The 19,477-nt window shown below is 42.9% G+C and overlaps 1 protein-coding gene across 1 annotated transcript; it reads right to left on the bottom strand.

The window, feature by feature from the left end:
• Positions 1-4,353: 4,353 nt before the first annotated feature.
• Positions 4,354-17,314, bottom strand: si:dkey-10o6.2 (isopenicillin N synthase family oxygenase). Its single transcript, XM_042341573.1, has 11 exons — positions 17,128-17,314; positions 16,763-16,887; positions 16,314-16,425; positions 15,367-15,370; positions 12,045-12,220; positions 9,531-9,655; positions 8,678-8,738; positions 6,901-7,057; positions 6,518-6,663; positions 4,985-5,095; positions 4,354-4,756 (listed from the first exon to the last, which is right to left on the bottom strand). Exons 1-11 carry the CDS (start codon positions 17,278-17,280, stop codon positions 4,550-4,552), a joined length of 1,377 nt encoding a protein of 458 aa, XP_042197507.1. The 5' UTR covers positions 17,281-17,314; the 3' UTR covers positions 4,354-4,549.
• Between the last annotated feature and the right edge of the window lie 2,163 nt (positions 17,315-19,477).

Below are 19,477 nucleotides of genomic sequence, written 5' to 3'. Positions count from 1 at the left end.
ACAAGTGACCGGACGGGGGTGGGAGGAGAAACACTTTGCAGAGAAAAAGTAAAGGTTACATTGTTAGCTAGTTAGCTGTTTGAACTCCAGCAGTACTCCCAAAATATTCTCTGGGGTCCCCAAGCCTTGGCTTGTGCAATATTTTTATATTGCACAATATTATATTATAATATTTAATATTATATTAAAACAATATTGTTCGGTTGTGCAATATTTGTGGATTGAAAGGTTTCTGTTATTTTCTTTCAAAAGACCGCATTTGGAACATAAAAGCAGAATAGCTAAGCTACTGACGGTGTTGATTTTGATTGTGTGAAAGCCACAGTGAATCGTCGTGACCACCAGATGTCCAAAAAAAACACATCCAGCAGTGCCTCAAAGTGTTTTTGAGTGTATAATTTGAATCCAATCCCACTTGCTTTGCTCAGTGAATAACATTTGCATTTCAAGCAACGCCATGTCTCATCTCAAAGCATTTTCCACAGTAAGTATTGTGTGCTGATTTACGTTGTTGGCAACTGCACCAATGTGAGTGATTTTTTGGGGCGGTGAATTCAGCTGAATAATATTTCTCACAATTTTCTGGAAATTAGATTCTCTCTCTCTCATTTTGTGCATTGTCATTATGGAAGCAGTTTGCATATAGCACAAGTACAAGCTATGGTTCAGTGCCAAATTGCTCTGGCTCTGCAAGCTGTTTATCTACAATGACTACGCCCAAGAAGAAAAGCTGTGTGACAGCCATTACACAAATACACATTTTTTTTCTTGTTGACCTCTTATCAATTTTACAAGGTTTGGTGGATTCTGGATGGCTGTGGTCCTTTATCACTTAACGTGCTGTGCACTTTGAAGACTGTTGCAAAACAAAATTTCCTGGAATATTTAATTGCATAAAGTTTCTCTGAGCCACTTTTTCTGTTTTTATCTGCACATGTGTGCAGCTTCATCCAGGGGCACTATACACTGACAACAGGCAGGAAACTCCCTGACATTATCCCCATCTCCCGCTTCCCATGGCCTAGATGTGTTGATGCCACTGCTGGGCTGAATTAAGTGAATTAATTGAGTTGAGTTCAAAGTTGGAACCTGGGAGTTTCCCAGAATGAGATCCATGCTGGGGAGTTGGGCAGTGTCTTTATTAACTGACCCATTGAAGAGGACTCAGTTGTATTCTCCCTACACAAAAGGGAGAATCGTTAACCCACAAAATGCACAGTCACTAACTTTTCAGTACATCCGGTGAAGAGCTTTCGGACATCTTCCTGATGTGAAATACAAGAATTATTATTACTACTATTATGTACCAACATAGTGATGAAGGGAGAGAGAGAGGGTAAGAAAATGTCAATTTGTTAAGTACACTCAAGGAAAATAAATGTCCAAATAAAGGCTGGCAATAGCTAACTGATGAAGCAATGTTTTCCCAATTGTCCAGCTGTTTAATGTTTATCTTTCACATATGGCATCTTTCAGCTGCAAAAAGTGGAATTTGAATCAATTCAATGGGCTTTGTTCTGTAATTATGTGATAGATCTTTTGGCAGTGGGATGGGTGGGGGGGAGATGTGGAATGCAGAAGGAAAGCTTGAGGTTTGAAATGCTCAAAAAGGGAAGATGATTTAATTGCTTGATTCCTATTAAGTTTGCACTTTTCTTTAATAAAAGTGTTTCTGCCTAAGAGCACTTAAAGTGGAAATTGCCCTTGAGGCTGGAGATCATTTCCTGCTTTTAGTTCCTCTCATTTGTCATCAGGCTCTTTGCTGTCAGCTTAGTTTCGGCAAAACAACTCTGTGTCTGTGTGTGTGCTTGCGTGTGTGTATGTGCGTGAGAGAGAGAGAAAGAGGGGAATTTTCAGTCACGAGATATATATGTAAAAATAATCCTTGCAGTTGATGTAGCACTTTTCACATCTTCTAGACGTCTCAAAGAGCTTCACAGAATATACTGTAAAATGAATTGACTGTATATTTTTGGGCAAAATGCAGCAGCAATTGTGCATAGCAGTGTCTCAAAAACAGTGACCAATTTATTATTGGTTTTTTTTTCCTGAGGGATTATTATCAGCAGTGTGGAGTAAGGAAATTTACCCAAGCTTTTGCCCTGCTGGGAATCAAACCCAGGTCTCTCGCTTGCAAGGCAACTGTTCTAACCACCGAGCTACAGGACTCCACAGATCCTATAGCGGTATTTATTGGCCTGCTCCACATTCCACACCCTTCCTGCTTCAGTGCCTTGGGTTGACTTCCTGACGTGAAAGGCACGGTATAAAATGCAATTTGTTGATTGTTCTTTAAAATTTTGATTTAAAACTTTTAAAATTGTGGATTGGAAAAGTAAATTCGGAGCAATATTTTAGGAGAGAGTAGATCAAGAGGACTTAGAGTTACAAAGGGCGATTTTAGGATCAACAAGAGGAAGCTTTTCTTTACCCAGAGGGTAATTACCAGCTGGAAAAGGTTGCCAGGGAAGGTAGTTGAGGCCAGGATACTGGACAGTTTTATCCTGTGATAAGTGTTCTGAGGGGTGAGATCAATGGGTAAATAGGGCCTTTTACATCTAAACTGATCTTGTGAGCACCCCCCAGTTTGCTGAATGAAGCGTGTTTCCTGTCCTCGGTTGTGAAACCTTGTGTTAGATAGATACAGTTGCTGGGATTTCCCACTCCAAGCTGCTTAATAACAGACAAATAACTGTCTATAGGCAACCATTAAGCGAGGTGGTAGCATTTGTGGGAGATTCTGCCTACTTTTACACCCAGTGAACTGGCTAATATGTTTCCACTTCCTCAAGTAGGCCCCTGATTCTTGCCCCAACAGGGTGCGCTGTCAGAGTGAGCACCAACAAAAGCAATAGCACCTTTCATGGAAACGTTTTACTGAGACTGTGTGTGTGTGTGTGGGGGGGGGGGGGGGGGGGTTCACTGAGCAAGATGGGTAGGAGGAAGGGGAGTGAAGGAGTGCTCAAGGATGTTGATTTTCTGAAAGGAGTTTAAGAGCACTGTGAGCTGGGAAGAGGTTCGAAGGAAGGAAATGGTCAGAGCACCATATCCTGAGATATCTCAGAAAGTGTGAAAGGGGTTACATTAAGTGCAAGGTTTCAGCATGATCAACAAGAACAACTTGCTCAACTTTATAAAGCACTCTTCACGTTGGTAGTGTCTCAGGGAACATAAGAGTGGTGTTATCCACACCAAAGCCAGAGGAATGTTAAGCACTTCAGCACACTGTTGGCCACCTTCAGACGAAAGGAAGTCTTTGTGGAAATTCAGTTTGAGGAATGCTGCAATCAATTACCACTACAGATGGAGCAAAAATACTTTCTTTATAAGTGCTCAGAGAGGAAATGTCCATTTACCGTAGATTGTGAAAATCTATCTTAATATTATGCAATGCTATTAACTGCAGATAGCTGAGGCAATGATATTTTTGGCATTTCATGTGGCGCCTGTAACATCTCATGGAAAATAATAATGACAATAATCCTTGCATTTGATGTAGCACCTTGTTATGTCTTTGAGACATCTAAAGCACTTCACAGAATATACTGTAAAGTGAATTGACTGTATATTATGTGGCTAAACGCCCCAGCCAATTGCGCACAGCAGTGTCCCACAAACAGTTGTGGATTGAGTGACCATATTAATATTTTTTGAAGGGATTATTACCCCCGGAAAAGCAATCTGCCAATCGCCTAACAACCGGGTTCCTTCTTACTGCTATGTAAACAGAGACATGTGGAGTAAGGGAATTTGCCCAACATTTCACCCTGCTCGGGAATCAAACCCAGGTTCTTTCACTTGTGAGGTAGGTGCTCTAACCACTAAGCTACAGGTCTCCAAATGATGTTGAGTGTAGTGACTATATTTTGTGGATGAATGCAGCAACCAATTTGCAGATAGCAATGTCCCATTAACAGCCACAAAGTGAATGGTCAATTGACCGGAGGATTGTTGGTCAGGACACCAAGAAATCCCTCAGAAAATCCCTCTTTTCAGCATCTTTATCAGGCAACTTAATGGGCAGATGACAGCTCGATTTAACATCTCAACCAAAGGATGGCACTTCTGACAATGTAGGCTCACCCTGCAGTGTCAACCTGGATTGTGAGAACAAAATTCTATTGTGGGGTTTGAACCCATAGGTGAGAGTGCTATCTACCTGAGCCAGGCTAACACGTGATCAAGGCTTGGTTCAAAAGAATGTGCTGATGCTTAGTTTTAAATGCAAATATTATTCATGAAGAACGAGTTCCCAGTTTCAATTCATAATCATATTCCACCCAGTCTTACCCTGTAAAAGCATTTTGTCTTTTAAACAAAAGCCGAAATTATGGTAAAGTCATAAATTCAGACTTAGTTTGGAGGTTTGTTTTATTTAAGAGCTGCAGAGAGCTGGCTTCCAAATTAAGACAACATTTAAGAATATTTCACAAGTCTGCACTATCTTACATTTTAGTACAAAATGGTCTTACAAGCTTAGCCTAGGTGTTATTTCAGTGGCTCAAATGTTGTCAGTTCTTAGATGATTTGGGGTATAGGGCTATAAATTTCAGTCCAGCACATCACTTGCTGGAGATTTCTTGCGTTCGTAAGTACCAGCTAAACGATACTCTACATACTGGAGAGAGCTGACAGGAGGATACTTGTTCGATCCGTCACAACAGGTGATGATTGCTTCGTTGTCGGGATGGACGAAGAACGCCAGTGACTGTCGCTCGCTGTTGTCATCCGATTCTGGCAATTTGACTCGATGCATCTACAGGAAAAGGTACAAAGGCTTCAGTGTACACTAACACGCATTCCACTGGTGACGCCTTGACGGCAATCCAGTGTACATCCAAACCGACCATTTTAGTTTTGAAATCCTTGCATTTGACACAGTACCTCATCACCTCGCCATAATACCTCCAAGAGTAGGAGTTAATGTTATCTCAGAACTAGTCTCCAAATGGGTATCTTTTTAAAAATAATAAAATCAGCTCACCGTAGATGTCAGTATGTCTGCCGTCCACCTCTGCATCAGGTCTCCTATGTTGACAAGTACAGTGTTTGGAATGTAGGGGACAGCAACATACTCCCCTGATCTATTCATGACCTAAAACAGAGAATGTTGTAAAGTAATAATCATAATAATCCTTGCATTTGATATAGCGCTTTTCACGTCTTCTTGACGTCTCAAAGCGCTTCACAGAATAGACAGTAAAGTGAATTGATCGTATATTTGTGGGCGAACGCGGCAGCCAATTGCGCACAGCGGTGTCCCACAAACAGTCGTGGTTTGAAAATCACCAATTTATTATTGTTTTGTTTTGGAGGGATTATTATTAGGCGTGTGGAGTAAGGAAACTTGCCAAGGTTTCGCTCTGCCTGGAATTGAACCAAGATCTCTCACTTGCAAGGCGAGTGCTCTAACCACTGAGCTACAGGATAATAGCATCAAGACCACACAGTAGGATTGTTCGGGGAATTCCCAATGTAAATGTTACCACATGCTTGCCAGTGTAGTTTCTTTTCAAGTCACAGAGATTTTTTGATCTCCTTGCAAGGGGAAGTGATCAAAATTGAGACTGAATTTAAGAATTTTTCAAATATTTGCACAATCCTATGTTTCATGGAGAATACCAGGCCTGGCGATTCTAAATGTTTACCACAAGATTGTTCGATGCGTCACAATATTCCTATCCTCTCCCCTTAGATTCTCCTCTTTCCTATCCTTAAGGTGGATTTTCATGCTGATTTGGTTGCACAAGCAATGACCACTTCTCACAGGAAAACAGGAACAAGATATTGTTTAATCGCAATGGCCTACCCTTTTGCTACTCTCACTTAATATCTCCACTCCACCAGTATCTGTCTATTTCTCTTTTAAACATCCCTACTAGTTCAATTTCTATAGCTTTCTGATGCAGGACATTCCACATCTATCTGACCCACTGTATTGTGAACATCCATATGTCTCAACAACAACAAAACAATGTATTTATGTAGCTCCTTTCATGGTTGTGTAAGGTTTTGGAAGGCTTTATAGAGAAGGAGACGGCCACCAGTAGTAGTGAGGGTGATTGTAGGCAAGGCCAAAGAAGTATGCTTCCATAAGTCAGACTATGAGTAGACGTAGAAATGATCAGTGTTGTCTGACTTGATGAGTCGTAAGGCCTGTAAATGTAATGTGGCAATCAAAGTTGGGTGACCACACATCCCTGATTTCCAGGGACAGTCCTCGGATGAGGTATTGTGTCCCTCGGGCCAAATTTGCCCCGTCCTGAGTTCAGTAACAAACTGAGCAAGAACAATAAAATTCTAAAAGAGATATACTCATCAGAGAAATGCAGCCATTTATCCAAAAAGCTTCTTCAGCGCTGCCAGCATCAGGAATTGGGGTGAGTTAAATTTTTTTAAAAATGTGTACCTGGATTTGATTTACAAACTATGGTCACCCTAAACTGCTGAAGTCTTTTCCTGCAGTAAGTGTACATAAAGTGTAGACGTGAGTAAAATCTCACTGCAAGGAACAAACCTCCAGTCCCCCATTCTCATCCTGGAAGAGTAAAGTGAATGTTCCATAATCCGAATGCTCCCCACATCGCATCTGATTCTCCAACACACTGGATTTCTGCACCGGGGGGTAGTACAGAGCTCTCAGGGTGGTTGGATTTGAGTCACCTGCAAAAAATGATATGATAGGTAACAATACCGGCACGAGCAACAAACAGTCAACTCTTTAATTTCACACCACTGTTCATTATGTTGCTACAGTTGCCTCTTAGAGAAGATTTGATTACATGTAAACTGCTGACTTGTGACCAATAAAAATGTTGCAGATGGTAAACCATTGTCTTGGACAATGTTATCATCCTCTTTAAATACAGGTACTAAAACCTTACAGCAATATGTACTTACTGCCTATCAATTTATGTTTGTTAATGAAGAAATCTCTCTCAAGTCCAAGACCCAACTCAAGAGGTTTCATAATTCTATGGGCCAGCTCGTCACATTGTTTGAAAAATGATTCCATGGATCCTTTGAACTCGGGGGCATCTTTGGCAGAAGGCCATTTCTGCAATGAGGGAGAAACCAGATTTGCATTTCAGGTTGCAATACTTTAACAAAAACAATGGTAAGTTTCCTTAATGTGTAACTATGGTTTAGGCCTTGGGACGTGCTCGCGAGATCTTTAACATAAAGATCTTTTAAATTAAGTGCTCCAGGACGCTGCCACACAATCAAAATTAAGTTATATAAATGCAAGTTGTTGTTGTTGATGTGAACAACAACAAAATTATATTTGTAGAGCGTCTTTCACGTCAGGAGGACATCCCAAAGCGCTGAACAGTCAGGTGTCGGGGCCCGAGCATGGAGGAGGGGTGGGTGGTGCAGGAATGAGGTAAGGCAGTGAGGTGGGAGGGAGACCAAAGTCACGGTCGCAGAGAAAGGTCTTGAGAGCGACCTTGAAGGAGGCAAGGGAGGAAGTGATGCAAAGGGACCATGGGATGGTGTCCCAGAGTGTGGGGGCAGAGAGGCTGAAAGGTGCTATACAAATGTAATTTGTTGTTGTTTATCATGACACTCCCGAATCATGGGTAGCAAGGTTAGAGGTGAAATAATCTTCCACTCTCTGGCCCCAAGCTCCAAAAGAACGCCTTCTGCTGCACCACTGGAATAGTTTTGTGTTTCCCACACAAGGCACGTTTGAGTGCTTTTTATGTTCAGCCCTAAATCAGGAGCAGCTTTGCGCTGTTGCCAAGAGCTGCCATAAAAATGCCCAACCCTCTGCTAATAAAAAGTACTTGTACTTGTTGGCTCTATTTGTATAGAATCATATTATATTGTGACGTTTTCTATTGGAACAAAGAAGATTGGGGGAAGACCTGATAAAGGTCTTTAAAATGATGATAGAGGGAGAATTTTTTTCAGTGAGTCAGTGATGAGAGATACTCAATTTAAGATAGTTAGTCAACAAGCAGATTGGGAGAATTTTATTTCACGTACAGAGTAGTTAGTTTAGGGAATGCCCTTCTGAGAGCCATGGTTGAGGCAAAATTCATCTTAGTTTCAAAAGGGGGCCAGCTAAATACCTAGAAAGGACTAAACAGAAAGGGGAGAAAGGGGAAAGGACAGATAAATGGGCCTGAAAGGATTGCCCTTAAAAGAGCCAGCATGGACCTGATGGGCTGAAAGGCCTTCTTCTGTGCTGCAAATTTCAATCATTCTAGGACTTCCACTAACAATTTCAGGAACAGGAGTGAGGGCATGTTCACAACTACCAGTCTCATTGAAGAATTTTGTCACCAATTGCCAATGCCACAGCTTCCCCAAGGGGTCTTAATTAATGCGGGTTGTTTTGACCATGTCCAATATATGGAGGAAAATATGCAATTAACAACCACACAGTCTGCAGACCTCTCCACTATAATAATAATAATCCTTGCATTTGATATAGCACTTTAACACGTCATTGAGACATCTCAAAGTGCTTCACAGAATATACTGTGAAGTGGATTGAACTGTAATTTTGTGGGTGAAACATAGCAGCCAATTGCACACAGCAGTGTCCCAAAAACAGTGGTAGATTGAGTGACTAAATTATTATTTTGTGGAGAGGGATATTGTTACTTCACAAAGCGATTAATTACACAGTAAGGAGCTCAAAGTCCCAGTCCGAGCTCATACTTCTTACAATGATGGGAAAGGTTAAGTTGAAGGCTTCCTTCAGGTCTGCAGGATGCTTCAGATTCAATCTGTGAAGAATAAACAATTTTTATAAACCAAGTCATACTGTTATTCATAGTTAATCACTTGGCATAAATCGAGAACATTGAAGAGATAACAGGATGCTGGGAGTATCGCTAATTCAGTTGTGTTTACCTCCACAGAAGTCATACTCAAGCACAACAATGCTCTGCTCAGGCTGCACCTGGATTATTGCAGACAGTTATAGTCATTGCAACATAAGGAGCCTACCTGACCCCAGAGGCAATGTAGGAGAGTAATGACGATGATCCCCAGTTTTAAAGGAATGAGCTATGATCAACGATCAGGCCAGCTCTTCAGGTTTGAAAAGAAATATCTTGGAGGGGAAGTTATATATTTTATATATATATATGATTTTAAGTGGGATTGAAAAATTAAACTAGGAACAATACTTCTTGGATGCACTGAGACAGCAGAACATGAGAACAGGTTTAGGGTTCCAATTGGCAGGTTGAGGACAGACACTAGGAAGTATTTCTTTACCTGGATGCTGGACTTATTAAAAGAACAGCTGTGGGATGGGAAGATAGCAGAGTGGGCCTTATGGAAAGAAGAGATCAAATAGGCTGAACGGCCTTCTTCATCAGAACCAATCTTATGATCAGATTCGTCTACAAAATACAGAGTCAACTGCACCTTACTGCACTGCACAGAGAATTCTGTGAAATGCTTTGAGATGTCCTCCAGACGTGCAAGGCACTGACTCAAGTATAAGGGTTATTATTATTATTGCCTATGGAGATTTCTGTAATTACAGGTTGTGCCTGATGGAATCCTACCTTTCTGTTTCTCTTTCAATCCATCCATCGCGTTGATGTTTATTGTTGAATGCACGGGCATAGCGAATCTTAGTGTCTCTAGGAAGCATGAAGAAGTTCTTGCAGATTTCCATTGTTTTAAACACCTGTGGAACAAGATGGTTAAGAAAATTGTAAAAGATGCATTCTTTCTGAAGAGTAGAAGCTGACTGAATAAATTGGACATCGAAGATCCGTTTCCACTTGTTGATTGGAAATAGAGGTTGTAAGAGGGAGATTAAGAGGAACATTATGTTTGAATATAGTTATGATGGGCTAAAGTCTGTGGGGATTCATTGTGCTAATTAACGCATCAGTCAGCCTGGCTCAGTAGCAGGATTCCAATGGAATTCTCTTCCTGTTTATCCTGCAAACCAATCCCCTAATGGGAAGGAGGGCTCTACGTGCACAAGCAGGGGGAAGCTTGCGACACAGTGCTCTTACTAGCAAGCTCTATGGTTTTTGCTGGTTAAACACTAGCAGTTACCCTAATACACACTCTGGGGTACTCAAGCCTTGGCTCTTGCTGACCAAACCATAATACTCTCCAGAATTAAGTAAGCAGTGGGTGTCTCTCCAGGGAGAGAATGTGCATTCCATTCCAGACACAGGGAAATTTCCATGAGTAATTGGAAAACATATGTGGAACTCTCAGTCTGGTGGGATACTCTTATGTATACATATTCCCACCTTCCCTGTAAGTCCTCCTCCTCGCACCCCACTTTCCGCCACAAACTGTCCCCTCCGCATCGGTCTACAAAATGTCCGCTCCCTCTCCAACAAACCACTCACCATCCAAGACCTCATCGTCGATGAAAACATCGACATTCTCTCCCTCGCCAAACCTTCCCCCTGATAGAGGTCACATCACCCGGCTGCACATTCCATCATATCCCATGCCCTAACCACTTTGGTGGCGGTGTGGCTCTCATCTCCTGGTCCCCGCTCAGTCTATTTCCTTATTCCTCTGGAACTTTCCTCTGCTTTGAGCGCCTTAACCTTTATCACCCCTCCGACCTTTCCCTCAAAATTCTCTTTATCTACCGTCCTCCCCGAGTCCTCCCCCACATTCACCCCCAACATCTCCACCCTCCTATCTTCCCTTGCCATCTGTTCCGAACGCCTCATTATCCAAGGCGATTTCAACCTTCACTTCACTCCCTCCTGCTCTACCTCCACTGACTTTTCCTCCTTTATCTCCTCCCTCAATCTCTCCTTCCACATTCACTCCTCCACCCATGTCCGCGGTCACTCCCTTGACCTGGTATTCCTCTGGTCTCTGTCCTTGGTCGCCTCCTCTGCAATATCTATATGCTCCCTCTTGATGACATCATCTGCAGACATGGGGTCAACTTCCACGTGTATGCGGATGACACCCAACTCTACCTCTCTGCCTCCACCCTTGACTCCGGGACCACTGCTGTGCTTACAGAATGTCTGTTAGACATCAAGACCTGGATGAGAGCTAACTTTCTTCAGTTGAATGTCAACAAGACCGAGGCTCTACTAATTGGCTCCCATCAGTGCCTCCTCACCTCAGGTGCTGACAGCATTACCATCCATGGTTGCACACCTTGTTAAGCCAGTCTGGAACCTTGGGGTATTGTTCGACCCTCAACTATCCTTTCTACCGCACATCTGCGCCATGACCCACTCTGCCTTCCCCCACCTCCGCAACGTCACCTGGTCCCACCTCTGTATCACATGGCAGGCCGCCAAAACCCTCATACATGCTTTCATTACATCGAGGCTTGACTATGGAAACGCATTGCTTGTAGGTCGCCCCAACTCCTTCATCTACAGGCTGCAGATTATCCTGAACTTGCAACCTGTGTCCTCACCCGCACTAAGCTCTGCGACCCTATCACCCCCATCCTTGCCCAACTCCACTGGATTAACATCACACAGAGGATACAGTTCAAGATCCTGGTCTTCACCTTCAAAGCCCTCCACAGACTTGCTCCCCCCTACTTCTGCGACCTCCTAACTCCCTACCATCCTGCTCACTCCCTCCGCTCAGCGGGCTCCGGCCTGCTTCACGTCCTCCACCTCACCCGCCCCACTATTGGCACACTAACCTTCCGCCACTCTGACCCCACCCTCTGGAACTCCATCCCGTAGTCCCTCCACCTTAACCTCTCCCTAACCACCTTCAAGACCCATCTCAAGACGTCCCTCTTCGAACGTGCTTTCAATCTCCCTGCTTCCCCCCCCACTGCCCTCCACCCACCCCAATCCCCAGCTCGGGTCTGTAACTCTGTCTGTCCGGTGCCTTGGGATGTCCTCCCAACGTGAAAGGCACTATACAAATGTAATTTTGTTGCTGTTGTGTATTGTGATTGGATTCCACCGGGCTCACCCAAAACAAATTAACACAAGAAATGTATTGAAAAGTTGCATACTTCACCCTTATATAAAGGAAGTTAGTGATGTCAGATGACATGTAATAACATGGTGTAGCAAAGCCAATAGAGTGTGATAATGAATGGTACCCACATTTTGTTGTTGAAATCCAGTGTTCTTGAGGTACACAAACCCAATGTCAGTGAAAGCCCTCGTAATCTCAGAGCCCAATCGTTGCAGTTCCTTGGCCGAGGGCTCGGCTTTGCCTAAGCCAAAGGAGCTAAAGTCAACCACGGTGATGTCCATCTCAGCCCAAGGATGATAGATTTCTAGTAAATAAACACAACAAAATAATTGTTACAATAGAAAAGTGAGAATCAGACTGAGAGAAAATGTTCTCACTTCATTCTTAGGTTTCTTGCCTCAATTGTGCTCTCCAGATATGGGGGAATCTTTGGACTCTGTGTGAGGTGAAGGAAACGGATACCTGCCCAGAGGAAAGAGCCAGACCTATCAAAAACACTGCAAACCAGTCAAGGAGGAAGCTAAGAATTGCTTCTTGAAACTGGTATTTTCAGTGAAATTTCGCCTTGTACGTGAAACATCCTCTTCCACTGTTAAGTGAATTGACTGTATATTTGTGGGCGAACGCAGCAGCCAATTGCGCACAGCAATGTCCCAACTAGACAAAATATTAAATATTAAAGCTCTTTGAGATGTCTAAAATGACATAATAAGGTGCTATATCAAATGCAAGGATTATTATCACATAGATTTTAAAAACTTCACCTAAAATTCTCTTTTCCTCTCCTCCCACACCTTTTCTTCTGTGTTATTCCCCTCACGCGCAATCCTCAGATGCTATGAATTGGATTTGAGTTGCTCCCAGATCTCCTGTCTGAGAACTCTGCAGTTGAACCTTGGGCGCGATCACAAGCAAGCACTTTTATCAGATGACTCCTATTGCAAATACTGTTTAAAATCGTGACAAACTATTTGCTCACAAAGTTGGCTGGCCGCAGCCTACTTGTGAAATGTGGCCTGTATACATATTAACGCATTAAATCAGTTTTTGTGATCTGACACAGGTTCAGGTTCTGCCAATGGTAATTGTGTACACCATTTAAATTTTAATGCAAGTCATGATCTGGGCAAAAAAGAACGAGTAAAAAAATCAAAATTTACAAAGGATGTACTGTACAATGTAGTAACTGTGTATTTGTAGGTGAACGCAACAGCCAATTTGCACACTGTAATGTCCCACAAACAGCCAATTAATGAGGGAGCGATTTTATCTGAAGGCTTGTTGATCAGGACAATAGGAGAAACTCCCTTCTCTCTTCGGCTACTGCCACAGGAACTTTAATGTCCACCTGAATGGGCAGACGGGATCTCGGTTTAACATCTCAGCCACCAACCAGTGACCTCCAGCACAGCAGCCTGTTTTGTTTTACAGAGCGATGCAGTGATGGTTTTACGAAATATTGCTCTCAAGTTAAGTTAAAAATTTACTAGGGACATGAATTCTTCCAGCTTGGCTCCTCTGTGAAAGAAGCTGAACTAATAATTCATTGACTTCCAATCTGTAAACAGCACTTAACCAGCCGCTAGATATCTTGTCAAGAGGTCAGGATCCATAGTTACTTTCAAGGCCACCCTCATAGATCATACTTAATCACAGTGAAATATGTGACCTCACATCTCTCACCCACATATTTGTAACGCAAGGGATTAAGCATAATTGTGTGTCAGCCTAACTCATCATTTTCCTACGTTAACATTAGTTTACAGTGTATCAGGTGAATTACTTTGAGACATCCTCCCGATATAAAAGGCACTCTATCAAGAATTTTTTTTAACCTGTCTTTTCAAAAAAAAATTTACCAATATGAATATAATTTGTTTTAATTTCATTTAATCAAACATTTTCATTGTGTGTAATATTAACAATGCTTGCATTTTTTTATAGCGCCTTTCACATGAGGAGGACACCTCAAAGCGCTTCACAAGATATACTGTAAAGTGTATATTTGATGGGGGAAAATAATGAATACACAACCAATCTGCACAACACTGATAATTCGCCTGAATAGCAACTTTCTTTATCTGAATCATGCAACCAATGGTCGGGTTGAACACTCCACAGTAATTTCCACTCTGAACTAAGCACATGTCGAAGAATTAGAACTCAGAGACTGAGCAGAATATTTCTCTCCCACAGGATCTTCCCTCCTCTTGTATTTTTTTAAACGTGTGACATGTCGGGTCTTTGAACGTGGAGGTCAGTGAAACACAATTTCTTCAATGTTCCATCCTCCAACATTGCCATCTCAGGGTCATCTCAGCTTCAGACGGACTCTCCGTTTCATTGCCAAGAATGGGTTGAAAATGTTCAGAATGATGGAAGACATTGCCACCATTATCCCTCACCCCAAAACATGCCAGTGACCGAAATGTTTTGAATGTGAAACAATAAGCAGCCAAACCTCTGCCATTTCCGTAGCTCTGTTTGTTACTCAACATTCAGATCATGTACACTTCCGTTCGAACTATGTATTCTAAATGCCTTAGCTTTTTGGCAGTCTACTTACCAGCTCCTAACCCTGTTGAATGCTTATACTGCAATGGCTGAATTTATGACAGGCAGAAGTGGCAAACACACTTGGAAAGCTCTGTGTGAGAGTGCGTGTGATTTTGGGGAGGGATTGGGGGAGTTGGATAGTTTTCAACACTTGTATATTGTTCCCCTCATTCAGCACATCCCATTTTGATGCTTTATTCTTAATTCTTTATTCTTTATTCTTAGAGTCACTATGATGTGAACGCAAACCAGAATTCTTTCCTCAGGCACTTTTCTGGGAAACAAGGGCCCAATTCATTCTATCTGTCTCTCTTTTTCTCTCTGTGTGGCATCCTTTTTATTGGTACTAGGTGAATGGTTGAGACTCAAAATCTAGGTTTGGAAAGATTACCAAATAAGATAATAATAATCTTGCATTTGATATAGTACCTTATCACGTTGTTGAGACGTGTCAAAGTACTTCACAGGATATACTGTAAAGTGGATTGCCTGTGTATTTTGTAGGTGAAATGTGGCAGCTAGCGCACAAGATTCCAGAGAATGAATGCAGCGTACAATATAACACTTTATTTTGACAGTAAATGTTAACACAGGGCACTAGTACATTAATAGAGTGATAAAGGAACCACAGAATTATTCTTCAGAAGCTAAGGTCTAAGTGGTTTCAATCAATCGTAGAAAAAAACTACTGATTTTAATAATAACATGTATTATGAAAACATTAACCATTTATCGAGTTTGGTTGAATAACTGAAAATTGTGCAGTTTATTTTTTGAAGGTACGAGATCCCAAAATCTACTATTAGATCTTTTAAAGTAACTATTACTTTTAGTGTAAAGGTCACTTGAGCTTGTGAAACCCCATGATAAATCAAGATAGACATTGATATTTACCAAGCTAAAATGGTATAGCACAACAGTTATAATACACTTAAAACTGTGGTGCGTAGTTCCAAACTATTAGGTGATCAAGCCTGTGTGGGGGAGGTTTGCTTGCAGTAATCCTTTAACCAAGTCTGCTTGTTTGTTGTCTGCTCTTCTCCCTTCGAGCCACAAATTCCATCTCCTTTATAATTTAACAGTCTGATCTTGTCAATCTCAGTCTCTCAGACAGAGTGCAGATCCTATGGGACTGAACTTCTCAATTCTGGCTATTTTATTTTGGTCAGCTGAGTGTCTGACACATGCAGAAACCCATCACCGTGCTTACAAATATCCAAACCAAGCTGTGATTTCCATGCAACCCACCTACACATGGAAATCCCAGTGATAGATTGTTGGAATGGAATGTGCACTCTCTAACCAGTTAAAACCGCACAGCATGATATTGCTGTCTGGCAAACTTTCCTGCTGCTTGTCCAGCTTGGACCACCTTACCCGTTAGGGCTTTGGCTTGCAGGGTTAACAGGAGCTGATTGGGATGACTCCGTTTCCAGTGACTCGTCTGCCCTTGCAGGTCCTGCTGATGAGCCAGGCTGGCTGTGTTGTCATCAGCAGTGCCCGGGAATACCGTGGACCCACCTGGCTCAGGACCTGGACTACTGAGACTGATTAATTGCTGTTTTATTTCAGCGTTGCAGTGTAAGTACTAAAACAGACTAACTGTGAAAGATTGGACATTTGGGAAGCTTGCTGACAGTGTAAGGGTTAATGACAATCACTCTAAACCTTTGCCCAGAAGCTCTTTGTGTCTCTTATCAAGCTATATGGAACCATGTTCAGTGCAAGATTCAGATTTTCCTACAATTGCTCTGATCTGAATGTGAACTCAGCTTGTAGAGAAGGAAGTTCAATGACAATCTCATGGTCTGGCCAACTTCTCATTAAAATCATGTCCGAGCTGAGCACATGTATGACGTGCAACAATGACCTGTGCTCTGAGATCTCACATGATTTGGTGATCCTGTCACATCATAAGCTTCCTTCTGGTCGGCAGGACGATTGGGGTTTAATCTGGGAAGAAGAAATATTTCTATTTTAATTTTCATACCCAATGCATCCCACCCTGAGCCTTTATATTCAGAATTCATCACCTAGAAATTTCCTTAGATTTGGTAGAGTGACATTCATGTCAGAGAGGACCTATTTGCTTCGCAAGGATTTTACAGTGAAGTGCCGTGACTTTATCTGAAGGCAACCGCAGCAGCCTATTTTGCGCACAGCGGTGTCCCATAAACAGCCATGTTATAACAACAAGAGCAACATGCATTTATATAGGGCCCTTGACACAGGGTAGGGTCCCAGAGCGCTTGACAGTTCTACCTGTGGGAAGTGCTTCAAGGAATCCTACCTTTCGGCCTCTCCTGGAACCCAACCATGATGGAATACATTGGAGTCAACTGAATGGGAATACAGGTTTTTAATGTCTCTGGGAAGCACGAAAAACTTCTTGCAGATCTCCATTGTTCTGAATACCTACAGAGCAATTAAGTGAAAAATTATAAAACCCTGCGGTCTGTGATTTTTTTTTAAAAAAAAGGCAAACATCCGTGGATTTTCAAAGCTGAGCTTTTTCAGTTGCAGAATCAGAATTGTTAAAGTTTGCATCAGATACAGCTGCTTTATAAAAGGAAAAGAAAGTTAGTGACTTGACATGACATGTAGCACCACGGTGTAATATTAGCCAACAGAGTGTGGGTAATGAATGGTACTCACGTTTTGTTGTTCAAACCCAGTGTTCTTGAGGTACACAAACCCAATGTCAGTGAAGGCCCTCATCATCTCAGAGCTCAATCGTTGCAGTTCCTTGGCCGAGGGCTGGGCTTTGCCTAAGCCAAAGGACCCAAAGTCAACCACGGCGATGTCCATCTCAGCCCAACAAAATAGTTGCTGTTCGTGGAGAAGGCACAGGTGAGGACCCGAGACTACGCACGGATTGCATCGGAGTGGGTGGGGGGGAGTGGGTGCGGAATCGTTGGCCGGGGCTCACGCAAACAGAGAGAAGCATCCGTGCAGGAATGAAAAGGCAGTGACTTCCGCAAGAGTGGAGAGTGAGCGGCCCCATAGCCTTTGTTGCGGGAATAATACAAATCAGAAGATACAGGGGGCAAGACAGAGGGCAGTATCTCCGACCAGTGGGGTGTCTCGAGGGGCATCGGTGCCTGGACCCCGGGGAGAGGGCGCACGAATGTGACACTGGTTGTCCTGACCGCCAGCATCGCCCACTCAGGTCAGATATCATTCGCGAATTCAGGGCATCGATCGATTGACTTACACTGCGCTGCGACCCCAGAGGGTATTTGTTTTCTCTCTCTGGAACCTCAAAAATGTAATTGCAATTGAAACCAGAGTTTGTCACGTATTCAAAGGAGAATGAACTGTGGGTTGTTCAAAGTGCTTCTGTTTGCCAAAGGCTTAATCTTTGTTCCTGAGCCCGATTTATCTTTCTTTCTCTCTCTATCCACCTGAAGTTTGTTCTGTTTTTGTTCAGCAAGTTTTGCGTAGACTGTGTGTGTCCTGGACTCTGGTTCCATTTGTTCAGTGTTCAGTCGCCCTTGGGATGTCCTCCCAACGTGAAAGGTGCTGCACAAATGTAATTTGTTGGCTGTTGTTGTTAAAGGGGACAGTTGCCTACAAGTATACAGTCACTAAATTTGGGGTCCCTTCAAGGAGAGAGTGCGCAGTCGTCTCCAGACACAATGGGACGAATTGGCCTCCTTGGTGCAGAAATTTCTGTTACCCTTTGCGGCACTATCGGTGACCGAGCTTTCAGTTACTTCACTCCTGACCTCCATGCCTCCACTTCGCTACCTCTCCATCTATCTTTAAGTCCCACCATAAATCCCCTCTCTTCAACTGTGTCTATGGTCACCTCTCACTCCCCACTTTCTCTTGCTCAGCGTCCAACAGCTCTACTTCGAAGCGCTCCGAGATATTATCCAACATGAAGAACGCCGTACACATGCAAGTAGTTGTTGGTATATGTTTCTATGCTGATCTTTCTCTTCGCAGCTTTGTACCCCAATGTATCAGATATCTGGAGTGACCCCGCAGAGCCAGAGGCTGATAAACCAGTAATGTTGAGCGTTTCTCTGACCGATTACTCTACTGATGGAATCAGAATCCGCTGGTTGAAAAAGTGGGAGCCTTACGCTGGGGAAGTCTTCAACAGCAGCCCAGTGATCGCCGAGAACAGCTTGTAATCTTCAGTTTCACAAATAGAATTTGTTCCAAACTCTTGGGACCAGGGAGACATGATCATATGTGAGGTCACTCACTCAGCGTCAGATAAAGTTCAAGAGAAAGATTTTGCATTGCTCCTGAAAGGTCAGTATCGCTTTTTTCAAAGCCGTTTCCACTGTAGAGGGAGGTCTCAAGCACTCCCAAAAAGAGTCAGACTGCCATGGTGGAGGGGTGGGGTTAAGATGTCAGTGTGGTTCAGCTACTATCACTCACACCCCCTGAGATCTGAAGGTTGTGGCTTCAAGCCCCACGTCAGGATTTGAGCTCAGTCTAGGCTGACAATCCAATCCAGTGCTGGGGAAGGGTGGTGGAATAGAGTGGGACCATCCCAAGCAAGCGTGTTCCTGTATTCACCCACTATACACATGTGCCATGGGGGAACTGGAATGAGGGCACTGGATAATATTCAGCGGTGAAACTCCTAGCTAGCCCAGCAGCACTCAAACCATTTCCAGTGCCTCTATAGCTGACCTGGCTGAGTCTGCACAGTCCAGGGAATCAATCGGAGATCTTGACAAACTAATGATTCAGTGTGACTACCATGTAGTACATGTACCCATTGAAACAACTGAAAGTCATGCAACCTGACCTGCGCCTGCAGTATCAGATGACATGAACACAAAAGGAAACCAAACACAAAGCGTGACGTGAGATTGGGATAGTTCCCCTTGAAGTACAGTAGATAAAGTAGAGTTAAGAAAAGTCTACACATTAGACTATTCTCACCGCCAGGATTAAAGGCCGAGTTGTTCATAAATAAAATTTGAAGCCAAAAATTGATTGACATTTGGTCTGTGTCTTGCTCTACTAAGGTTTTCATTTA

This window comes from Callorhinchus milii, unplaced genomic scaffold, assembly GCF_018977255.1.
Source record: "Callorhinchus milii isolate IMCB2004 unplaced genomic scaffold, IMCB_Cmil_1.0 Scaffold17, whole genome shotgun sequence".
Taxonomy (NCBI): domain Eukaryota; kingdom Metazoa; phylum Chordata; class Chondrichthyes; order Chimaeriformes; family Callorhinchidae; genus Callorhinchus; species Callorhinchus milii.
This window is presented reverse-complemented; position numbering and strand designations above follow the sequence as displayed.

Coding starts and splice junctions, on each gene's coding strand:
- si:dkey-10o6.2 (XM_042341573.1), bottom strand. CDS start 17,280: ATGGACATCGCCGTGGTTGACTTTGGGTCCTTTGGCTTAGGCAAAGCC. Junction 7,058..8,677: donor ACTTAACCTTTCCCATCATT/GTAAGAAGTATG, acceptor CCCTCATTGCAG/AAATGGCCTTCTGCCAAAGA. Junction 6,664..6,900: donor CAAACATAAATTGATAGGCA/GTAAGTACATAT, acceptor CATTTTTTGCAG/GTGACTCAAATCCAACCACC.